Source organism: Genypterus blacodes, unplaced genomic scaffold (assembly GCF_046128005.1).
Source record: "Genypterus blacodes isolate CSIRO-AG114 ecotype Tasmania unplaced genomic scaffold, CSIRO-AGI_Gbla_v1 ptg000067l_1, whole genome shotgun sequence".
NCBI classification, from domain to species: Eukaryota; Metazoa; Chordata; class Actinopteri; order Ophidiiformes; family Ophidiidae; genus Genypterus; species Genypterus blacodes.
This window is the reverse complement of record NW_027466879.1, coordinates 14,056,772-14,075,767: the sequence shown is the minus strand read 5'-3', so window position 1 is coordinate 14,075,767 and position 18,996 is coordinate 14,056,772. Positions and strand designations below refer to the sequence as shown.

The window sequence follows — 18,996 nt, the reverse complement described above, 5'->3', positions numbered from 1 at the left end:
CTGTAATACACGCGCGCGCGCACACGTTGTTAATGACATCATTAACGCACACTACTTTGCACGCACGCGCACACGCATTACTTTATTTGGAGATGTTGTTAATTACGTCATTGACACACACTACTTTGAAAATCATAAATGACGTAACACACACACGCAAAGTTGATGGGTGAAGACGGTGAAAGGTCAAGGGGATAATGTTTTGCTTAGGCAGCCTTTAATGGCCTTATTAACCACTGAATGAAGAGATTTGCAAGAAAATGTAAGCGACTAAGACTTAATGACAGCAGTGTTTCAGTGGGGAGGGTGACATAAAGCCCATTGACGAAATATTATGATAAAAGTGCTTTTGGAAGGAAATGAAAGGATGTTCACCTCTTTGATTGCCAGACGACGCCTGCTCCTACATTGGAAATCCCTCACCCCTCCCTCTATTTCGCAATGGCTTTAGGATACAATGACCTTTCTTAGACTCGAGAAAATCAAATACACTATGAGGAACCACACTGATAAATTCTATCAGCGATGGCAACCTTTCCTCTCCTATTTCACAGATCTACAGGCTATGCCAGACCAGAGACTGAATACCAGAACACAGATCAGTTCCTCTTTATTTTATTTTATCATTTTATTTTGCATTTCAGGCAGTCCAGGACGGGGTTGTGTGAATGCAGGGTTGGGTGGGGTTTCGGGGTGGGATGTCCTCTCTCTGGTTCTTTTTTCTCTCTCTCTCTGTTTCTCCCCTATCTCTCTCTCTCTCTATCACAACCTATGATGCGATTTGTACTAGCCTATCTTTCTCTCTCCTCTTTCCCCTCTTTCTATATAAAAAAATGATCTCCAAAATATCCTACACCTGTATGCACAATGTCATGTACAATGTCTGCTTCAATAAAAATAAATTGCAAAAAAAAAAAAGTGCTTTTGTGATGGAGTGTTGGTAGAAAAGAAAGGTCAGTATCTGTAATTGCTGAGCATATGGTTGTTTGTGCATGGAAGCATACATGCCTGTGAGTGTACGTCATATATTATACGTTATATACTATCTACACTGTCTTAGTCTTAGTGTATTTTTAAATGCACATGCCTTGTTTTTCACACTACACGCCGCTAATGGCTTCTGACTGGATGCAGCGTATTCTGCCCTTCGGCTCTTCAGCTGTGCTTGAGTCGTCCTACTACTGTGTAACTCAAATCAAATCAAATTTATTTTTATTGTCCAATATCACAAGGGCTATACAGGCCCACAATAGCACACGGTTCCCGACTTAGCCCAGAGCTGTCTAAGAAGACAAGGAACAACTCCCAAAAACCTCAATGTATCAAGGTTAATGTAATGCAAGGGAAAGGAAGACACGTGGGAGAGGCAATTCAAGGGGGAGATCATCTCTCCACTAAGTTCAAGAATACAACAAAAGATGAATAATAATCATAATCATAAAAGTAGTAATATAGTGGTAGTCTATAATTATAACTTGTGCAAATCATGGCAGTGCCAAGGGTGAAGATTGCTGCAGTCGAGTTTTATTAGCAACCCATTGATCTCCCAGATAATCCTCAGTACTAATCAGTGAACAGCTTGTCTACCCACTTGTTCCTGATCAGCTATTTCAGCTGCTATTTCAGATTAATTAGCTTCACATGACTGCCTCTCCATCACAGGCTCAAAATGGTGAGAACACCCTCTGCCAAAGACTAATTGTGCATTTGTGAGTCAGGCCTGGAATGTTTTTGTGGAAATAATATATTTTTGTTATTGTTCTTTTTGCATATGTGCATAAGTGATGTTACACAATGTAATATAGAGCTGAATATAGTTATTGTTGTAGTTTAAAGATACTATGGGAATCATTTAATTTCCCTTATACAAGTCAACCTAACATTAAAATATGCTTGTCATGGTTAGATTCATAAATTAGTATCACTTAAAATGTGTTTGTGGGGTCAGAATCCTGGAAGTCAAAAGATTCAGCTTCAGACAGATCAAAAACATTTTTTCAAAATATTATTATTCCATGAAGTTGACCGATCCAAGCAGCTCCCGTATGCTCAGTATTGAGCAGTTATTTTCCTGTGGTGAGCTGCTCAGTCTCTCTGTTACACTGATATAATTAACACCCACAGAGCTTTTTGTGGGAAGTCAATGTCATATTTAATGACAGAAGAACTGCCACTGGCAGTGTGATGGCTGTCTCAACCACAGTTGGTAACCTCTGCATCTATACTTCTGAAGATACTGAATAGAACCAACAATTAGGTCCTGCATGGGGCAGAGGACCAGGGTGAGGCTGAAATACCTTTCAAACCTCCAAACAATCAATGATGAATCATTTACTGCAGGGGTGTTGTAATTGTGTGTTGTGTGTGTGTGTGTGTGTGTGTGTGTGTGTGTGTGTGTGTGTGTGTGTGTGTGTGTGTGTGTTAGACACATTTCCCTCTTAGCTGGAATGAAATGTTTAATATACAGCAGCAAAACTCTTAAATATAGACAGATAACAATAGATCATAGATAATCAAAAGTAGTAATGAACACTAGCAATTACTGTGCGAGAGACCATTATAAATCTAGACAAGAAAACTGGATTTGCCTTTTATTCAAACCCTGATGCTCAGTCAAAAGTTATTTATTTATTCATATTTTAATCCATAAAAAAGTAAGAGATTAAAAGAATACCAGCTCTATGCTACCGAATCTGATGAGTACATTTGTTTCATTTTATTTAATTATTGGTAATAATAGGGTCATCATCTTCATCTTGCATCTCATGGGCAAAATCAGAGACATGCCGTTTCTAATAGATTGGTTCGCCTTTGAAATGATTTTGACCCTGAGACATGTTGAATAACTAAAGCTCACCATATGGTGATGGATATTCAACACAGCTGCTGCCTTGCCTCATCCGACCAAATACATTGTTGTTTCTTCTAAAAACGCTCCACTACACAACTGCTGTGTAATTATACATCTGATTGCATTGCACAGCCTTGTGTGTGTCATAGGAAACCTTTTTAATGTCCAATGCAATTTGTTGTATGCATAGAACACCTCAGTGCATTTTAAATGATGGAAGCAACAAAGGAACAGAGCAGTGAACATGTCCTAGACCTAGAACACGATGTTCAGAACAGTTCTCAAAAGCTGTTTTATATACCTTTATATTGATATTTCCCCTGGGTGTAATTGGTTCAAATAATGGCATCAAATGATGTGGTATTTTGACCAATTACTGTCAGGAAGATGTATCAGAGGCAGAGGCGTCCGTGTTCGCTTTAAGGGCCCCGCACAAACAAACTCAAAGCACCTCATCTACGTGTTGCGCATTACAAGACAACCTTCTATCCCGCAAAACAAGTCTTCTGTGTCGAATTTAATATCAGTATCAGTTCCTGAAATGTGCAAATATGCATATTTAGAATTTTAAAAAGACAACACAAAATCCAAGGTTCAACAACTATGATTTCAATAACTGTGAAATGTGTGTTTATGTTCTTGATTGTGTAGATTCTCATCATGTCATGGTCACCTCTTCAAATTTGCATTGAATGTTTATTCACATAAATCACATGTTCCGTTGGCTCCTCTTTCTATTTCCAAACTCAAACACACTATCTTCTGCTCTGTTCACGAGGAAGCCGGAAGATTAGAGTGACACTAAACAACACAATACAGGTCAGTACGTTCCCCTCCCTACTGGTCACGGGTCAAATGGCTTACTTCCTGTTCTAACTGAGCAATTAATCCATCGGAGAAGTAAAAGCATATCCTGCAACATGTTTACAAGGACATTATACCGGACAAAAACAAGAATGGCTTCAGTGTTATTTAGTAAAATCAGCACTGTTGCAGAAAACCTGTTGTGATCGTTTTTAGGCTGTCCTGATTTCACTTTTCAGTCTAATGTAGCAAATTAAGTAGGGGTTCCATAAATTGAGGATGAGCAATATTCAGCATGTGCAGCTGTATAGAGAGGTGTGCAAAATAAGCAAAATTTACCCACATGACGTCACATTAGAAGACTACAGTACATAATAAAGCCACTACTACCTTAAAGTGAATTCAGCCACCACAGATTGGCCTTAGTTTAGTTGACTTCATAGACCCTCATTTGCTCATTAACATGCAATCCTGAAACCTCATCTTACAGACAAAGATTCATCCACTGACCAAACACAGGATTGAATAGCATACCAACCAAAAATCCAGATAACGCCAAAGCTTTATACTGCAAGGTGATATTCCAAGTCCAGACATCGGATGCCATTATTCAGATAATTTATCTGCATACAGAGATTGAAGGAGGATTTATTGCAGATTTATTGTGTTGATTTAGAAATGCTTACATTATCTAGAATTTCCATTTATCTGACTCAATGCATTCCTTTGACAGGACATGGAGTGGCTAAATTTACTTAAGCGCATTACTTCAACATTTGTACTGTATGTAGCCGCTTCCCTCCTGAGGCGTTAAAGTTTAATGGTAAGAGCTTCAGTCTTGCTCACCAGCCTTCAGTCTCATGCAAATAGTCAAATTTAAGATGTTGCGTAGCTCTAGAGCAAATGTCTGCAGTCATTCATTTTTAATATCCATAGTCCACAGGCTGATATGGGATATGGTGAAGCACTGCTGTCATGCCACACGCTGATGAAGAGCTGAAATGTAGTGAAGTGTAATCAATGGTTTTCAAAATGCTTCACACCAAAGAGGCGTGGCACACTGCTGTGTGGCACTGAATTTTCTTTGGCTTCTGTTGGATAGAAACCTGAGTGGTTCCATTGCTAATCGATTTTGTCTCTCTCTCTGGTGACTAGAAGAAATTGTATCATTTGTTTCTCCGGCATGCTGCAGTAGAGACAAGACATGGCAAGATTTGAAGCTCTTTTGACAGGATTCAGGACCCATATACTCTGTACGATTGAGTCATTTCTGGAAAAAAGACATCTTTCAAACCAAAATGTCAGGCTCTGTCAGATCTTAGTGCAGGGCTCTCAGGGTAAACATGAGAGAAACACTGAGACCATTTTCATTTCCTGCAGATCTGTTCAGTGCTTTTGCTATGGACAACTTAAAGGACATCAGCCCCTTTGACCCCATTGGTAGACGCAAGATATTTTGTTGAGCTTAATCACGACAATGAAAAGGTCATTCATGTCCTTGTTTGTAGTCACATTGAGTAATTGTAGTCATACTAGTAATCCATGACCGATGCTGATAGCCAAGGACAGCTCTTATTATACAGTACATAATGGAGCATAGCTTTTTAGTCTGTGTCCTTGGAATCTCTGGGCAAATATTGAGATCATTTTCTACTGTAACTGAGATAAATATAACTCAACCAACCAATGGGAAGCAGATACCATGGTCATTAAAAGATGAGCTTACAGCAACAGTCCATCTTCACAAGCTATTACTCATTTAGGCTTTTAGGGATACAAACAGTCTCCATCTATGTTTGAGTTCATGTCCATCCATTATTCATTGGTTTATTTATTTATATATTTGTCTTGATTTAAAGCACAGACTGTTGTGCTTGCAGCTCAGCAGCTTGAAAATAGCAGCTGTGGTTTGTAAGCACCAGAGCTCAGGCTGTGTGGTTTGTGGTGTGAACTGTGTTTGTAGCTGTGTTTACTTATATGTATCTTAAGGACAACTTGGTGTGTAGAGAGCCTGTGGGCTGTGATTGGAGAAATGCTTTGATGTGGTACTAAGGGATTAGACTGGAGGTAAGAGCATTTTGAATTTTGCCACTTTGTGTGTAACTCAATCTTAGCGTAACTCAATGTTTCATGTTTGACTGGAGCCATATAAGGAGGAGGCATTGGTTCTTGATCCCTTTGATTATGTATGGTCTTCCAGCTTGTCTGGGATGATCTATTCTGACCACAACCCCTTGGTTTTCCTGGAAAGCATGTATAACTAACCATCGTCTAAAGTGATGGAGTTTGTGTTTTCAGGGATACTGGAGGTTGTCCACATCTGTGGCAAGGATAATGAGCCAATGCCCTGTGTAGGTCATGAATGATTGCAGAATGTGAAAATTGATTCTTCTTAAATGTGTTAATTGACCTTCCTATGGGGGAAGGTGTTACATAGTGTGCTTTGGTTTTTAAGGTTGCTGTAGTCCAATCAGTTGCCTGTGTCCAATCAAGCTCATGCACCAGGTTACGTTAGTCCTCTTACACACACACTTCTCTTGTAGCCTGCAGGTCGCATGCCACATTAAATCCCTCATATTATTTGGTAATATATCTGAGTTTAGATTCTCTATGAGTTTGTATCCTTCAAGTTGCTTCCCTTAGGGGCATATTGTAATAATAGGGGAACCCAATATTGACTGGAGCTTCTTGAATATCCTCCTCAGTATTTTAAAAATGAATTCCAGACAAACCATCAAAATGTTTTATGTAGCAGGATAGAGGAAAGGAGAAGAGAGGTTGAATCAGAAGGAATCATTATCCATCCATGTAAGATGGAAGCCCTGTTCATCTATCTGCTCCACAACAAATAATGCTGATTGCGAGTTTAAAGTGATTTGTCATGACGATTACTACGGACAATTCATCAAGAAGTTGAAGCTTTGGTGTCATTTCTTACCTCTTAGTTCTTTGTGTAAGGGTTCTTTCTCTTTTTAGCATTTTTGAACCTAATGAACAAATGGGATGAATGTGTTTTGATGTGGAAGACAGTGCTAATTAATCCATGTCACCACTCCTCCTTATGTGTTTGACTCCCTAAGAAACATCGCCATGGAAACAGCCAAAAATTAGATTTCGAAAGACTTACTCCTTAAATTTCTAACACCATAATTAAACACTGGAGCTCACGCCTCTGTTAATGGAATGTAGAAACGCCACAGTGAATTAAAGGTTACAAACAAAAATCATCATTTATCTTGTGTTTTCTAATCCTGTTAAAGGTTATTTGCTTCTATCAGAGTTTGAAACACTAATACTCTCAATTATCTTCACTGTTAAGACCAACCTGCTACCTGTGAGCATTAATGTGCTTTGCTGGTCACCATCAATATTAATAAACTTTATGTTCTTTGTGAATTAAATGGCAGCACATTATGTCCATTATTAATTTCAGACATTCTTTTGTTTCTATCTCTCAAACAGCAGCTGCTTCCTTTTCTTTCTGTCTTCACCAACTTAACTAAGGCTTAATACTGATGCTTTAACTGCCGGATGCCCTCCGGGTGTCTTTCCCTTTCTCTCCTCTCTGCCATATGAGGCTGGATGCAGGACCGAGAGTGTGTGGCTTGTGTTGAGTGTGTGGAGTGTGTGGAGTGGTCTGACCACACCCCGGGGCTTTGCATTAGGCGGCTCGGATGGTTTGGAGCTGGGTGCGCACAGGACGCGCTGGACAAAGTGCTTGTGGAAACCAATCGGAGCGTAACACCGACGCGTCTTTCCTCATCCCTCCATTTCTGCATACTTACATGCGCAAAAGGATAAACTCGCGGCGTCTTTCTTTGACTGACCACAATGTAAGTTGTGTTTTTTCCGCATTTGAAGTCTAATTTAATTTTGCATTAACTATGAATTAGATTGAAAGTCTGTTGGAAAAAATGTAGATCCCATGCGTAATGATGAGCACCTGAACTGGAATTGATTTAATAACATTGTAAATCACTGAAAGTAATATTGAGTGCAAATGTTGTAAGTCCAGATACAATGATAATGATAACGTCACTGGAACAAACAACTTTACAAAGTAACGTGGATACAGGTTTGGGAGATTTGACATGTTTGAATGTTGTCTGGTTGAACTTCTTCCAGAGAAAATGAGATTAATCATAGCACTATAATGTACGGTTTGGTGTCTGATCCACCTTTATTTGTGTGTGTGGAGTTAAATATTCACAAAGTAGTTCTGACATCTGGGATGTCCAGATGTTCTAGATATTGTCCTTCATAAAAAGTAGACAGCTGTCACTAATCTGATGAATCTGTTTGAATTTTTCCACACACACACACACACACACACACACACACACACACACACAGGTAAATGTCATGCACTGACTCACACTCAAACAACACATTATATGAAGTGTGTGTGTGTGCGGAAATAAATCACATATCTTGTGAAATAAATAATTTATGATGATGCATTAATGTATTCATAAACAAAATAGTCATCATTTATTTAACTCTCTTCACAACCTATCTTACAATTGCCACATAAAGACTTTGGACCACAATGGGCTAAACTGGCTCTATATGCATGTTTCCTGTGTTAGTCACAGTTTGTTACCATCCTCTTTCCACATGACTGAACTGTGATGCAGATGCTTAGGCATACATATATTACTTCCTCATGATGAGCCATTATATTATTCATGCCTGACATGTTTGTATTAGTGTTTGTATGTGTTTAGATAATGTGCACCCACTTCTGAACCCATGACTCATTCATACTCGATGTGGTTAATTTCTTATTTTTGCTTTGCTCCAGCACTGACTTTCAGGATGAATGAGCAGAATGCTTCATCCTACGCGAGCATCAGAAAATGAACGTCACTCTCGGTGAATCTCCAGAGACTATGTATCACCTGACAACTGACTACCCGCAGAATGCAACCTGCAACTGCTCATTTTCCCTTTCCAACTTCACAGCAGGGGGTGACGCTCTGCAACTACCCACATTTACCACAGCTGCACAAGTCAGAGTGATCACTACCTTCATTCTGTGTAGCATATCCGCCTTTTGCAACCTGGCTGTGTTGTGGGTGGCACACAGTGACAATGGCAAGCGCAAATCCCACGTCAGGGTCCTGATAATCAACCTGACGGTGGCTGATCTGCTGGTGACGTTCATCGTGATGCCTGTGGATGCTGTGTGGAACATCACAGTCCAGTGGCTTGCTGGAGACTTTGCCTGCAGGCTGCTGATGTTTCTAAAGCTTCAAGCAATGTACTCCTGTGCATTCATCACCGTGGTTATCAGTCTCGATAGGCAGTCTGCCATCCTCAACCCTCTGGCTATCAGCAAGGCCAGAAAGAGGAACAGAGTCATGCTGACTGTGGCGTGGGGTATGAGTGTCGTGCTGTCAGTCCCTCAGGTAAAGTAAGGTATCACAGCTGGCACCGTGTCACACACTGCTTGGCTTGTCACTTTAAATCAGATAAGGCTGAAATCAGGATGGCACCAGAATTGAATGTTAGGCAATGGTTTATATAAATATTTGGTTTATATACTCTAATGGCATCATTAACTGTGAGCATGTAGACTTTAATTACTGATTGCTCTTGGTGTGCAACCAATGAATGACCAAACAAACCAATGACCCAAAAATTCAGCAAGCAAAAAGTTATTGGATACAATTCCTATTGAAAAGTGTTAATAGTACATTTGTTCAGGCTTGGAGGAGGTATGCTCTGTAGGGACATTTCATGACAGTTTTCACAATAACAGTTTTCTATCACAGTGAACTGACCGGGTTTGTCATAATGTCACTATGAGTTTGAAGCATGTTAATATGTATGAACCAAAAAGCATGATCCTCCAGCGTCCAGATTCAGATCAGGTTCATTACACAACACAAAGAGGCAGTATGATACATCCACATGTTGACTTGTTGAGTCATAGTCAAACTGGAGGACACACATTGCTGTATACATGGCTGACATTTTAGCTGATATTCACAGAAAACGTTATTTGTAGAGATCAGCAGTGGCATGTTGATGTCACTACATATAAGGTTTGCGGTGAGAGCTTTGAGCCTGGCTGTATATGTTTCATTTCTGCACCTTGGTTATGAGTGTGTCTCTCCTCATTCGGAGGAGACAACACAATGGAGGCCAGTGGCCCATCAATAATACACATTTGACCAAATCAACAGCAACATTTCCTTCCACAAAGATGGTGTTGATTACGCTTGACAGACTTGTGAACAGTTAACTATGGAAGAGGAGAGGTGACATCCTGCTCTAACAAAAATAATGAGTGGCCATGACTTATTAACGTGTGAGTAGAAGATAATTAAGCAGTTGTCATGAATTAATGTAACACAGACATTCATTTGCTTAAGAGGCTCTGTGTTATGAGTCATGGTCACGCAATAATAATCACAACTCATTTATCTTTCCCACATGATGAAAGTGATGACCAGCATTATTTCTTCATTTACATTTAGTCATTTAGCAGACGCATTTATCCAAAGCGACTTTTTATTAGGATATCATATCTTAATGTAGTTTACACCGTTATTTGTTTTCAATAGGAAAATTCTCACTGGTGAGGAAGTGAAATGTTTCAATGATTGAAGCAACAAAGACATTGTATTGATCTTGATTGCACTAGGATGGTAGAATATTGGCTATATCTGTATGGACAGATGCCATTAAGGGTAAGAAGGAACTATGGGTGAACTGACCCTTTAAATGAATGCAGTGCACAAGAATGAAATTGATTGATGAGCTGAGTATTGTCCAACAAACAAAAGAGACAAAGGTGTACCTGATCTGAGATATCACCCCCCACAATGGGGAACATAAACACATAGAAGTATTCAGAATAATCATGGATGTTTACCTCTGAGTTTTGCTGATTTCCATCCTCAGATATTCCTTTTCCATCGTGTGACCATCATCTATCCCGCACACTTCACCCAGTGCACCACACGTGGGAGCTTTGTCGCTCACTGGCACGAGACTGCATACAACATGTTCACTTTCTCCTGCCTGTTCCTGCTGCCGTTGGTCATCATGATCACATGTTACACCAGGATCTTCTTTGAGATCTCCAAGAGACTGAAAAGGGACAACTGTAAGTTTGTGAGGGTTTTAATTTTGGGTATTTGTTGACACTATTGAGGCCATTGTTACCAGTGGTGTAAGAGTAACTGCATTAGAATTCTGTCCACCACCATTTAAATTACATACCTAAGGGGCGGGGGATAAATAAGGCAGGTTGTTTTTCCTTGAATTGGCAGAGGTACAACCGGACAATATCTTTGTCACAAAGGAATAGAGCTACATAGTCCACTTATTCAATAATTGTACTGTGATTCCCTTACGTATTCTGTCTGTTTCATGTCTTGTTTCTGTCATCTGTTCTTCTCCCAGTATCCTCCAATGAAATGCATCTAAGGTGTTCCAAGAATAACATCCCCCGAGCCCGGATGAGAACTTTGAAAATGAGTATTGTGATCGTGTCGTCTTTCATTGTCTGCTGGACTCCGTATTACCTGTTGGGTTTGTGGTACTGGTTCTTTCCCGATGACCTGGAAGGGAAAGTCTCCCAATCCTTGACCCACATTTTATTCATCTTTGGACTCGTCAACGCCTGCCTGGATCCAGTCATCTACGGCCTCTTCACCATTCAGTTCAGAAGAGGGCTCCGCAAGTATTACCGCAAGACCCCTGTGGTGTCAGAGCTGGACAGCAGCACGGTTATGACTGGATCTTTCAATACCAGCTGCCAGCAAAGGTTAAAATTGACCAGTAATACACACTGCAAACAGTCTGTTTCCCCAAAAAATACCCATTTAAGAGTGTACGGCACACAGAGGGACCCTGTACAGTCTAGCCCTGAGACTATGATGTGAGGCGAAATTCCCCTGAGATATTTTCCTGCTGTTGTAAATCTGCATAATTATTTACGCGTGTGATGTGGAGTTGTTTATTCTGTGTAAGCACTGCACAAGGGCCTAATTTTTAGATAGAATTTTCTTGGAAACGACAGACCAGTAAATGTGTGTGTAAATGTATGAATTGTAACTAGTGGTAACTTTGCATTAAAATGACTTATCTGAGTTCTTAGTCTAAATATTCCCAGTTTTCAGAAATGACAGCAAATTGGATTTAGCAATGCAGTGTAATGTGTGTGCCCATCACGCTTATCAAATGCTTTAGTGATGTGGCGCAGGCGGGTCCTGCTGCCTAGAATCATTGATGAGTTATTGCATTCAAAAGCAAAGGCTGTATTTTTCATGGGATTGCAACAAATTGGTTTGTGCTATAGTCCACATAATGTGTTTCTATAAAAGACTGGAAGTTCAGGTGCAGTGGAACTGGGTTTATTGAAAAACGTTGGGTGGGAACAAGTCTACTGCACACGACATAGGGGCGCTGGATAAGCAAAGAACATTTTACAAACCTTCCCTCAGTCACGGAAGTCCAAGGGGACCCCGGAGACAAATGTGGGTCTTGGCTGGTTCAAAAGAGTATAGTCTCTGCTCAGGGGCAGACAAACGGTTAACATGACAACAGGTATTCCAATTGGAAGTCCGACTCTTAAACAAGCCTGTACTGGGATTATGTCATTGTTACCATGGAGATCCCAGAAACAATGGTATCTGAGGGGAAGGAAGAATATAATATTGGTTGAGCTCACTGTGATTACCAACCATAATCAGGTTGATTGGCTTGGCGGATTACTCAAAGGAGGGAGCAGAATCGGAGGAGGACATGATTGTCAATAATGACAGCGAGGATCAGTGGGCAGATCATGTGAAACAAGCTCATTCTTAATTAAGGCGATTGTAAAGGAATCATCCCCTCTGCAGTGGAGTTCCAGAAGCTGATTGAGTTGTCGTACACATTCTCTCATCCCTGATTTATGCCAAGTAGTCCCCTGACAACCAGTCTTCACTGTGTTGCACTGATCAAAAACCTTCCGAAAGCCACAATAAAAGACACTTGGCCAATCGACAGTGGCCCAGTGTCTTTATAGATCTTCATTGGTATTACAGACTTGCAGACTGAGAGATTCATTTCAATTTTCTTTTGGATATTTTGGGAGTGAAGGTGGGGCACATCAAGGAAACAGCAAACAGTGACAAAGATATACCCCAGCTTCATTATGTGGGCTTTGTTTAATAGTTTTCTTTTCTTTTTCAAAAACAGCAAAACCCAATGAACCCTCCACCTGCACCTGTGCTATCATTAATCCAAGATATCAGATGGCCTTTGGTGTCAATCGCAATAAGGCATTTTTTGAATTCATATGCGGGTTTCAAGTGACATATTAAGATCAATATCAGCTCTCTTTCACAGCAGAATAATCTGATACGATGAGTGAAAACAGAATATAAATTATGCAACCCTGTAGAGAAATGTCAAGAATAGCCGGCGCCAAAAAGCCATCGGTAAAGTGAGAACTTTTCAATGCATTTTAATACATAATGCACCAGATTTTACTTGAAGAAGACACATTTCCAATCAGAAATACTAGACGAAGGATGTCTGTGTGTTCTATAGAGTTGCATAGGGACAGTATGAAATGATAAAACATTTAAAAATAATAACTTTGATGTAAGTAATTGTTATCATTGCATTCAGTTGACACTCTTGTATTTTATTTAGTTTGTTTTCAAATTATCATTCAGATTATTATCCGATTAACCATATGTACCATGGGAGTATTTATCATATATGTCTTCTCAAATTCATTTTGTATATGGTTGATTTTGATTGTTATTGTCTGAGTGTACGGCTGTAAAATGGCTCATTTATTCTGTAAATCCTTGATATTCAATAAAGTTATAGGTGATCAAAGTCATAACATTCTGCTCAATGTGGAAAAACTGAATTGGATCAGTCTAATCGTAATTACAGTATATGTTGCTAATAACGAGCTATTATTGTTTGATTGGCAGGGAAATGACATCATAGATGTCACAGAGGTTTTCTTGTCCACCCCTGTGGTTTCCCGTTTACATTTATCTCCCCGTTGAACAATTGACTTCACAATCATTATATTTCTCTGACAGGCACTTATGTCATGAAACTGATCATAAATGGCCATAGACTAAATGAGATATAATGGCTTTGCACTTTATGAGACTTTCCTTATACAGTCCGAGCAGCAACAAGTCACATATCACTACCAACAATCAGTATACATACAACCTCTTTTAATGACACATTTTCATATTGTCTATCTATTTTTCAGCCCTAAAATGTGAAAATGTGAGGTATTTTGTCTCTGAGTAAATCCTTTTTACTGACTGTAGTTTGTCAGGATCTGGCCGCAGTACTGCTGTGTCTCTGTTGGACCATCGCTGCATGCTTCTTTAGCTGCTCCCAGGTCTTTCTCAGGGCTTTGTTCCTTTCATCCAAAGATAGCTCTCTTCAAAGAGAATAGAAACACACAAGTTATTCATTTCATTTGACCCGAAGGCCACCAATTTCTATCTATTTACGGCCGTCTTTTTTTTTTACACTGGCCTAATTGACATATAGGCACTCAAACCTTTCATGGAGAAAGTGATTACAAGCCTCCTCCAGAGCAACAAAGCTCATTCGTTTTTGTTGCCTTAGAGAGTCTGGAAGTGAAATAATATAATTCTTAATGACATCAGGCTCCCCAAAACTGAAGGTGAAAAGCAGACTCTGGCAGTCTCCTTTAGGGGAAACACTGGGCTCCTGGTCACCTAGACGAAATGAGAGAGAACATCAACTTCATCTTGCAGTGACTGTATGAATATCTGTACGAGATATTTCTCCAACAAGGGTCTGCTTTGGATTTTTACCTCGTATGAATAAAGTTTGCCGTTTGGTGTTCAAAGTCAAAACAGGATCCCAGGGTGAAGCAAGGCAATGTTTTTTGGGACAAATCAAGAGGCACACAGTGGTTTTCTTGATGACATCTTGGAGGAACATTTTTCCATTTCTTTGCACCACTAGAGCCTGGTCAACAAGCAACAATACATACAGAATAACAACAAAAGTGCAATGCAAGAATGGTGGTATTGGTATTGGAATTGTTATCCCTCTACTGTGCAGTAAATGTTTTTATTCAGTCTTACCACGCCCTGCAGGAACGGCAGTGCTATAACAACAGCTGGCGGGCTTCCGTTGTCTTCTGGCCTTTAAGTAAACAACAATTGACTCTGTTGCAAACATAAAGAGTATGCACAATAATGTGTTTTGATTATAATTTGGTTCAGTGTGGAAAGATGCAAGCCTGAGGTCACCTTCCAGTGAGCTGCATGGTGAAGGGTTCTGCTCCTCGCCCTGGAATGACTGTGTGAATTGCTCCACTCTTACACAACACCAACAGATGTACTTTAGCTGGACTTAGAGTCTGTGAGAGGAGGGAATCAGCAGCAAACACAGGCCTGTCATCCACAAAGTGCAGCCTGAAAAATGCACTGTCTGCCGCTGTCACTAAGACAACACGCAGTGGAGACCCTGGAGAAGAGAAAGAGACAAGACAGCAAATCAAAGCTGATGACCTGCATCATCAACATCCATGTGCAGTTTGTGTACTTGTATTGATTTGTCATCAATTCAGTAGACAGATGAAGTGTCATTTGCTTACCTGTTTGTCTGTCCCACACATTCACTAATGAGTCATCAAGCCCAAGAGCTATGTAACGAGTACAGCTACTGACAGCAGAGCACAGGATTTCATTTCCATTAAGCCATGATGCATCTGGCATAGGTACCACTTGCGGTTCACAAAACATCATGGGGTCGACATCTGTGTCAGAAGAATAAACTGTTAGATAAGCTGCCCTCTCGAGTGTGACGGGAGAGTCCACGGGAGCTTTTGGCAATTGATTACTGATAAAGCCGGACAAAGGCCATTTCATTGTCAACGAATTGTCATTGACTGGGAGCAGCCTTCAGATTAAAAAATAAATGACTAAATATAAATATTCTACCTGCTTTGTTCTTAGGTGCTTTGCCCAGCAAATATTGAAGAAGATTATGGCTGCCAGTCCACCAGATGCAGACAGCAACAGGTAAACCTGGGGAGAAAAGGTTAGAAATTAAAGACGGCATAAACAGAAGGCAGGCTGGACACGACAGATTTATGACTGCATTGACTGAATGTGAGAGACATAATCCAACCAAATAATGTTGGTTATCATATCCTCAAATCTCTTAATCTACTTGAGAGTCCCGATTATCCTTAGAATGGAAAACAGAAGAGCCTTATCTAATGAATAAGTATGGGAAGGCTAAAAAGTTTAGGAGTGTTAAGTGGCTCTGAAACAGAGGGACATTTCAGCAGTACAGTTCATCCATTTAAACCAAAACTCCTAAATTCTTAAAATCTATGTTAGGTGGCAATTATTCATCATTATTTTCCATGACATAAAGTCCATATGTTCTCATTGCAGAACATCACAAACCTGGCTGAGACTTTGCCTGTTTAGCAGCAGCGTACGGACAAGGCAGAAGATAGTGGAGGGTGCCACGTCTGAAAAAGAATCCAAGTGGACAGTATGAGACAGACTGGACAGCAGACAGAGAGTGAGACAGTATGAGACAGACTGGACAGCAGACAGAGAGTGAGACAGTATGAGACAGACTGGACAGCAGACAGAGAGTGAGACAGTATGAGACAGACTGGACAGCAGACAGAGAGTGAGACAGCATGAGACAGACTGGACTGCAGACAGAGAGTGAGACAGCATGAGACAGACTGGACTGCAGACAGAGAGTGAGACAGTATGAGACAGACTGGACAGCAGACAGAGAGTGAGACAGTATGAGACAGACTGGACAGCAGACAGAGAGTGAGACAGCATGAGACAGACTGGACTGCAGACAGAGAGTGAGACAGCATGAGACAGACTGGACTGCAGACAGAGAGTGAGACAGTATGAGACAGACTGGGCAGGAGACAGAGAGTGAGACAGCATCTTATGTTCTGTACTGCATTTGTTATTTCTCACATCAGAAACAGCCGATATTCATTCATTCATCACTGCTGCTTTGAGATGCTATTTGCATTTGTATAGCTTCACTTCTACCTTGTGCTTTCATCCTTTGCTTTTGTTTTGTCTGGACTGTTGTTGGATGTTGGAGAGAATTCTTGATCCTCCTCCTCCTCACCTTCCTCCGTTTGGTTCACTGTGTTCTCCAAGACTTCAGGTGGACTTTGTACTGTTGGGTCTGCAAACAGCAGCTGTATGTATCAACTTGACTGTGCTCTTAAAGGGAATTACGTGTCCATGCTCATGTTCCTATGATCCTATTCATGACAGCAAAATTATGATCAATGACAATCATTTTGTTTGAGCAGTGCACATACAGTATATCCACCCCACCACCAATTACACACACACATGCACACACACACACACACACACACACACACACACACACACACACACACACACACACACACACACACACACACACACACACACACACACACACACACACACACACACACACACACACACACAAACCAACCCCCAACAGATACAATGGATTCCTCCTCCATGTAGACACAACTGGAAATGTTTTTCTATAAAATTCTACCTGCTGGAATTTCAGGTGGCTGGATTTTTATCACCAGGGAAACTGGAGACCAATTTATCTCCACGAGTTCAGATGAATCTGGCTCCTGGGCCTAAAGACAGAGACTCATATCCATGAATAAATAACAGTAAATTGGGATGCCAATGACGGTTGATACAGAAATCATCACTGGTGACTGTCAATGTATGAAATAAAATATGATGCCTCACACAGAATCCAGCTAAGCAATTAAAGTATACCTGTTTTTGTGACGCTGCCATCTTTAACTCTTTCAACCAAGCTTCTATGGGAAAATGATAAATGTCAAGCGAAACAGCACCACTGCCTGAAAAGAGATATGATTTAGAAATTGAATGTTCATCATAAAGTAAGCAAAACTTTGTAACAGAAAGGAGAGAGCTTACAGCTGATTAATGCAGCTCCATAATTTCCCCTTCTGGACAGTTCAAGTGATAAACACATGATCCTTTCTTCGATATCCTCCTGTTATGGAAATTACTTTTGTTATTTTATATTAAGTGAATTAATAACATAAATGAATGCAGAGAACTAAAGTCTGCTGAATAAAGCAGCAGGCATAACTGGAGTGATGAATACCCACCATGACATTAATCACTTTGAGGAGGTCAATGCTTTCAGAGTGAAATGCAAAGACTCTGGCAACACCTGCAGAGGCAGATAGCAGACGATAGAGTTGGTATGAAGAAACATTTACACAAGTTGTTGTCTTGTATGTGTATGTTTGTATATGTTTACACAGCATAGCCCAGAGACTGATATGAAGGGCACAACCAACCCATGTCATCTACAGTGCCCAGAAGATAGGCCGTCTCAGCCATACTGGTCATTTGGATAGATACGATTTCCAGGCTGTCCTCCAGCCACTCTGCCTCACGGACGAGGGAGGAGGCCGACCACACAGAAAGGCCGCCCGAGTGACCCAGACTGAGGTACACCCCATCCTCTGAGCAGGACAGACAGCTGGTGCTTTCTGGAAGCTGACAAACAAACACAAAACCAGCTAAAAATGTTGACAAACATAGGAAATATCCATAATTTTATTGAAGACATTATTTCTATGTTGTTATTTTTATCCAGGTGTGAAACATTTGAAAAACATTTTCCAGGTTGATTCACTCACACTTGCACTGCAATGCTGTGCACGTAGAGTGAAAACAGACTCAGCTCCCAAAAAGTCTGCTCTGTTCTCACAACATTACATATTTGTCATATTGTTACAATAAACAGTTTGTTTGTCAGTTGTTTTTACACTAAACAGCTTCAGACCAGATATACAAACAAATATGTCTAAACTCACAGTACCTGTGTATTACCAGACATTTCCAAAGTCGCCATATTCTCCTCGTCTCTCCTTGGGGATTCATTTATCGAGATTGTGTCCATAAACATACCTGGTGTATGTTTTCTTAGAACTTAGATCCACACAAACCACCTGCGCTAAAGACAAGGTGTTATTTTAACAACATAAAGTCGGATTTTATAAGTGTGTACCTCGTGTTTATGGCGTCGGCTTATTGCGTCATATAACGATGTCAAATACGAGAGCGCCACTATACAACAGTCCGACAATAAGCGTAAAAACGGGAACGGGGGGCTCAGTTAGCTTAATGTAGCTGAAATGTTTAATGGGCAGAACATATTTGTGTGGAGTTCCGGAGTCTTGGTCGCCATGGTGACAGGCGCCTCCCTTTCTCCACACGTCCACGGCCCTTAATGAAGCGCATGCTGCGTTCGAGTGGTGCTGG

General features: G+C 40.5%; 2 protein-coding genes across 2 annotated transcripts; one reads left to right on the top strand and one right to left on the bottom strand.

Moving 5' to 3' along the window:
- Positions 1-7,383: 7,383 nt before the first annotated feature.
- Positions 7,384-12,881, top strand: LOC143004410 (putative gonadotropin-releasing hormone II receptor). Its single transcript, XM_076155272.1, has 4 exons — positions 7,384-7,488; positions 8,460-9,066; positions 10,568-10,772; positions 11,072-12,881. Exons 2-4 carry the CDS (start codon positions 8,515-8,517, stop codon positions 11,551-11,553), a joined length of 1,239 nt encoding a protein of 412 aa, XP_076011387.1. The 5' UTR covers positions 7,384-7,488; positions 8,460-8,514; the 3' UTR covers positions 11,554-12,881.
- A 1,074-nt stretch (positions 12,882-13,955) lies between these two features.
- Positions 13,956-18,876, bottom strand: wdr93 (WD repeat domain 93). The gene is made up of 15 exons (XM_076155267.1): positions 18,554-18,876; positions 18,027-18,228; positions 17,832-17,896; positions 17,635-17,713; positions 17,470-17,555; positions 17,231-17,321; positions 16,717-16,858; positions 16,093-16,160; positions 15,619-15,705; positions 15,273-15,434; positions 14,926-15,142; positions 14,758-14,818; positions 14,482-14,638; positions 14,202-14,382; positions 13,956-14,078 (listed from the first exon to the last, which is right to left on the bottom strand). Exons 1-15 carry the CDS (start codon positions 18,638-18,640, stop codon positions 13,967-13,969), a joined length of 1,797 nt encoding a protein of 598 aa, XP_076011382.1. The 5' UTR covers positions 18,641-18,876; the 3' UTR covers positions 13,956-13,966.
- Positions 18,877-18,996: the final 120 nt, after the last annotated feature.

Excerpts from the sequence above, each read along its gene's own strand:
- LOC143004410 (XM_076155272.1), top strand. The coding sequence starts at position 8,515 with ATGAACGTCACTCTCGGTGAATCTCCAGAGACTATGTATCACCTGACA. Across the intron at positions 9,067-10,567 it reads TCGTGCTGTCAGTCCCTCAG|ATATTCCTTTTCCATCGTGT; the intron begins GTAAAGTAAGGT and ends TTCCATCCTCAG. Across the intron at positions 10,773-11,071 it reads GAGACTGAAAAGGGACAACT|TATCCTCCAATGAAATGCAT; the intron begins GTAAGTTTGTGA and ends TTCTTCTCCCAG.
- wdr93 (XM_076155267.1), bottom strand. The coding sequence starts at position 18,640 with ATGTTTATGGACACAATCTCGATAAATGAATCCCCAAGGAGAGACGAG. Across the intron at positions 17,897-18,026 it reads GGGCACTGTAGATGACATGG|GTGTTGCCAGAGTCTTTGCA; the intron begins GTTGGTTGTGCC and ends CTGCCTCTGCAG. Across the intron at positions 17,714-17,831 it reads TCAAAGTGATTAATGTCATG|GAGGATATCGAAGAAAGGAT; the intron begins GTGGGTATTCAT and ends TTTCCATAACAG.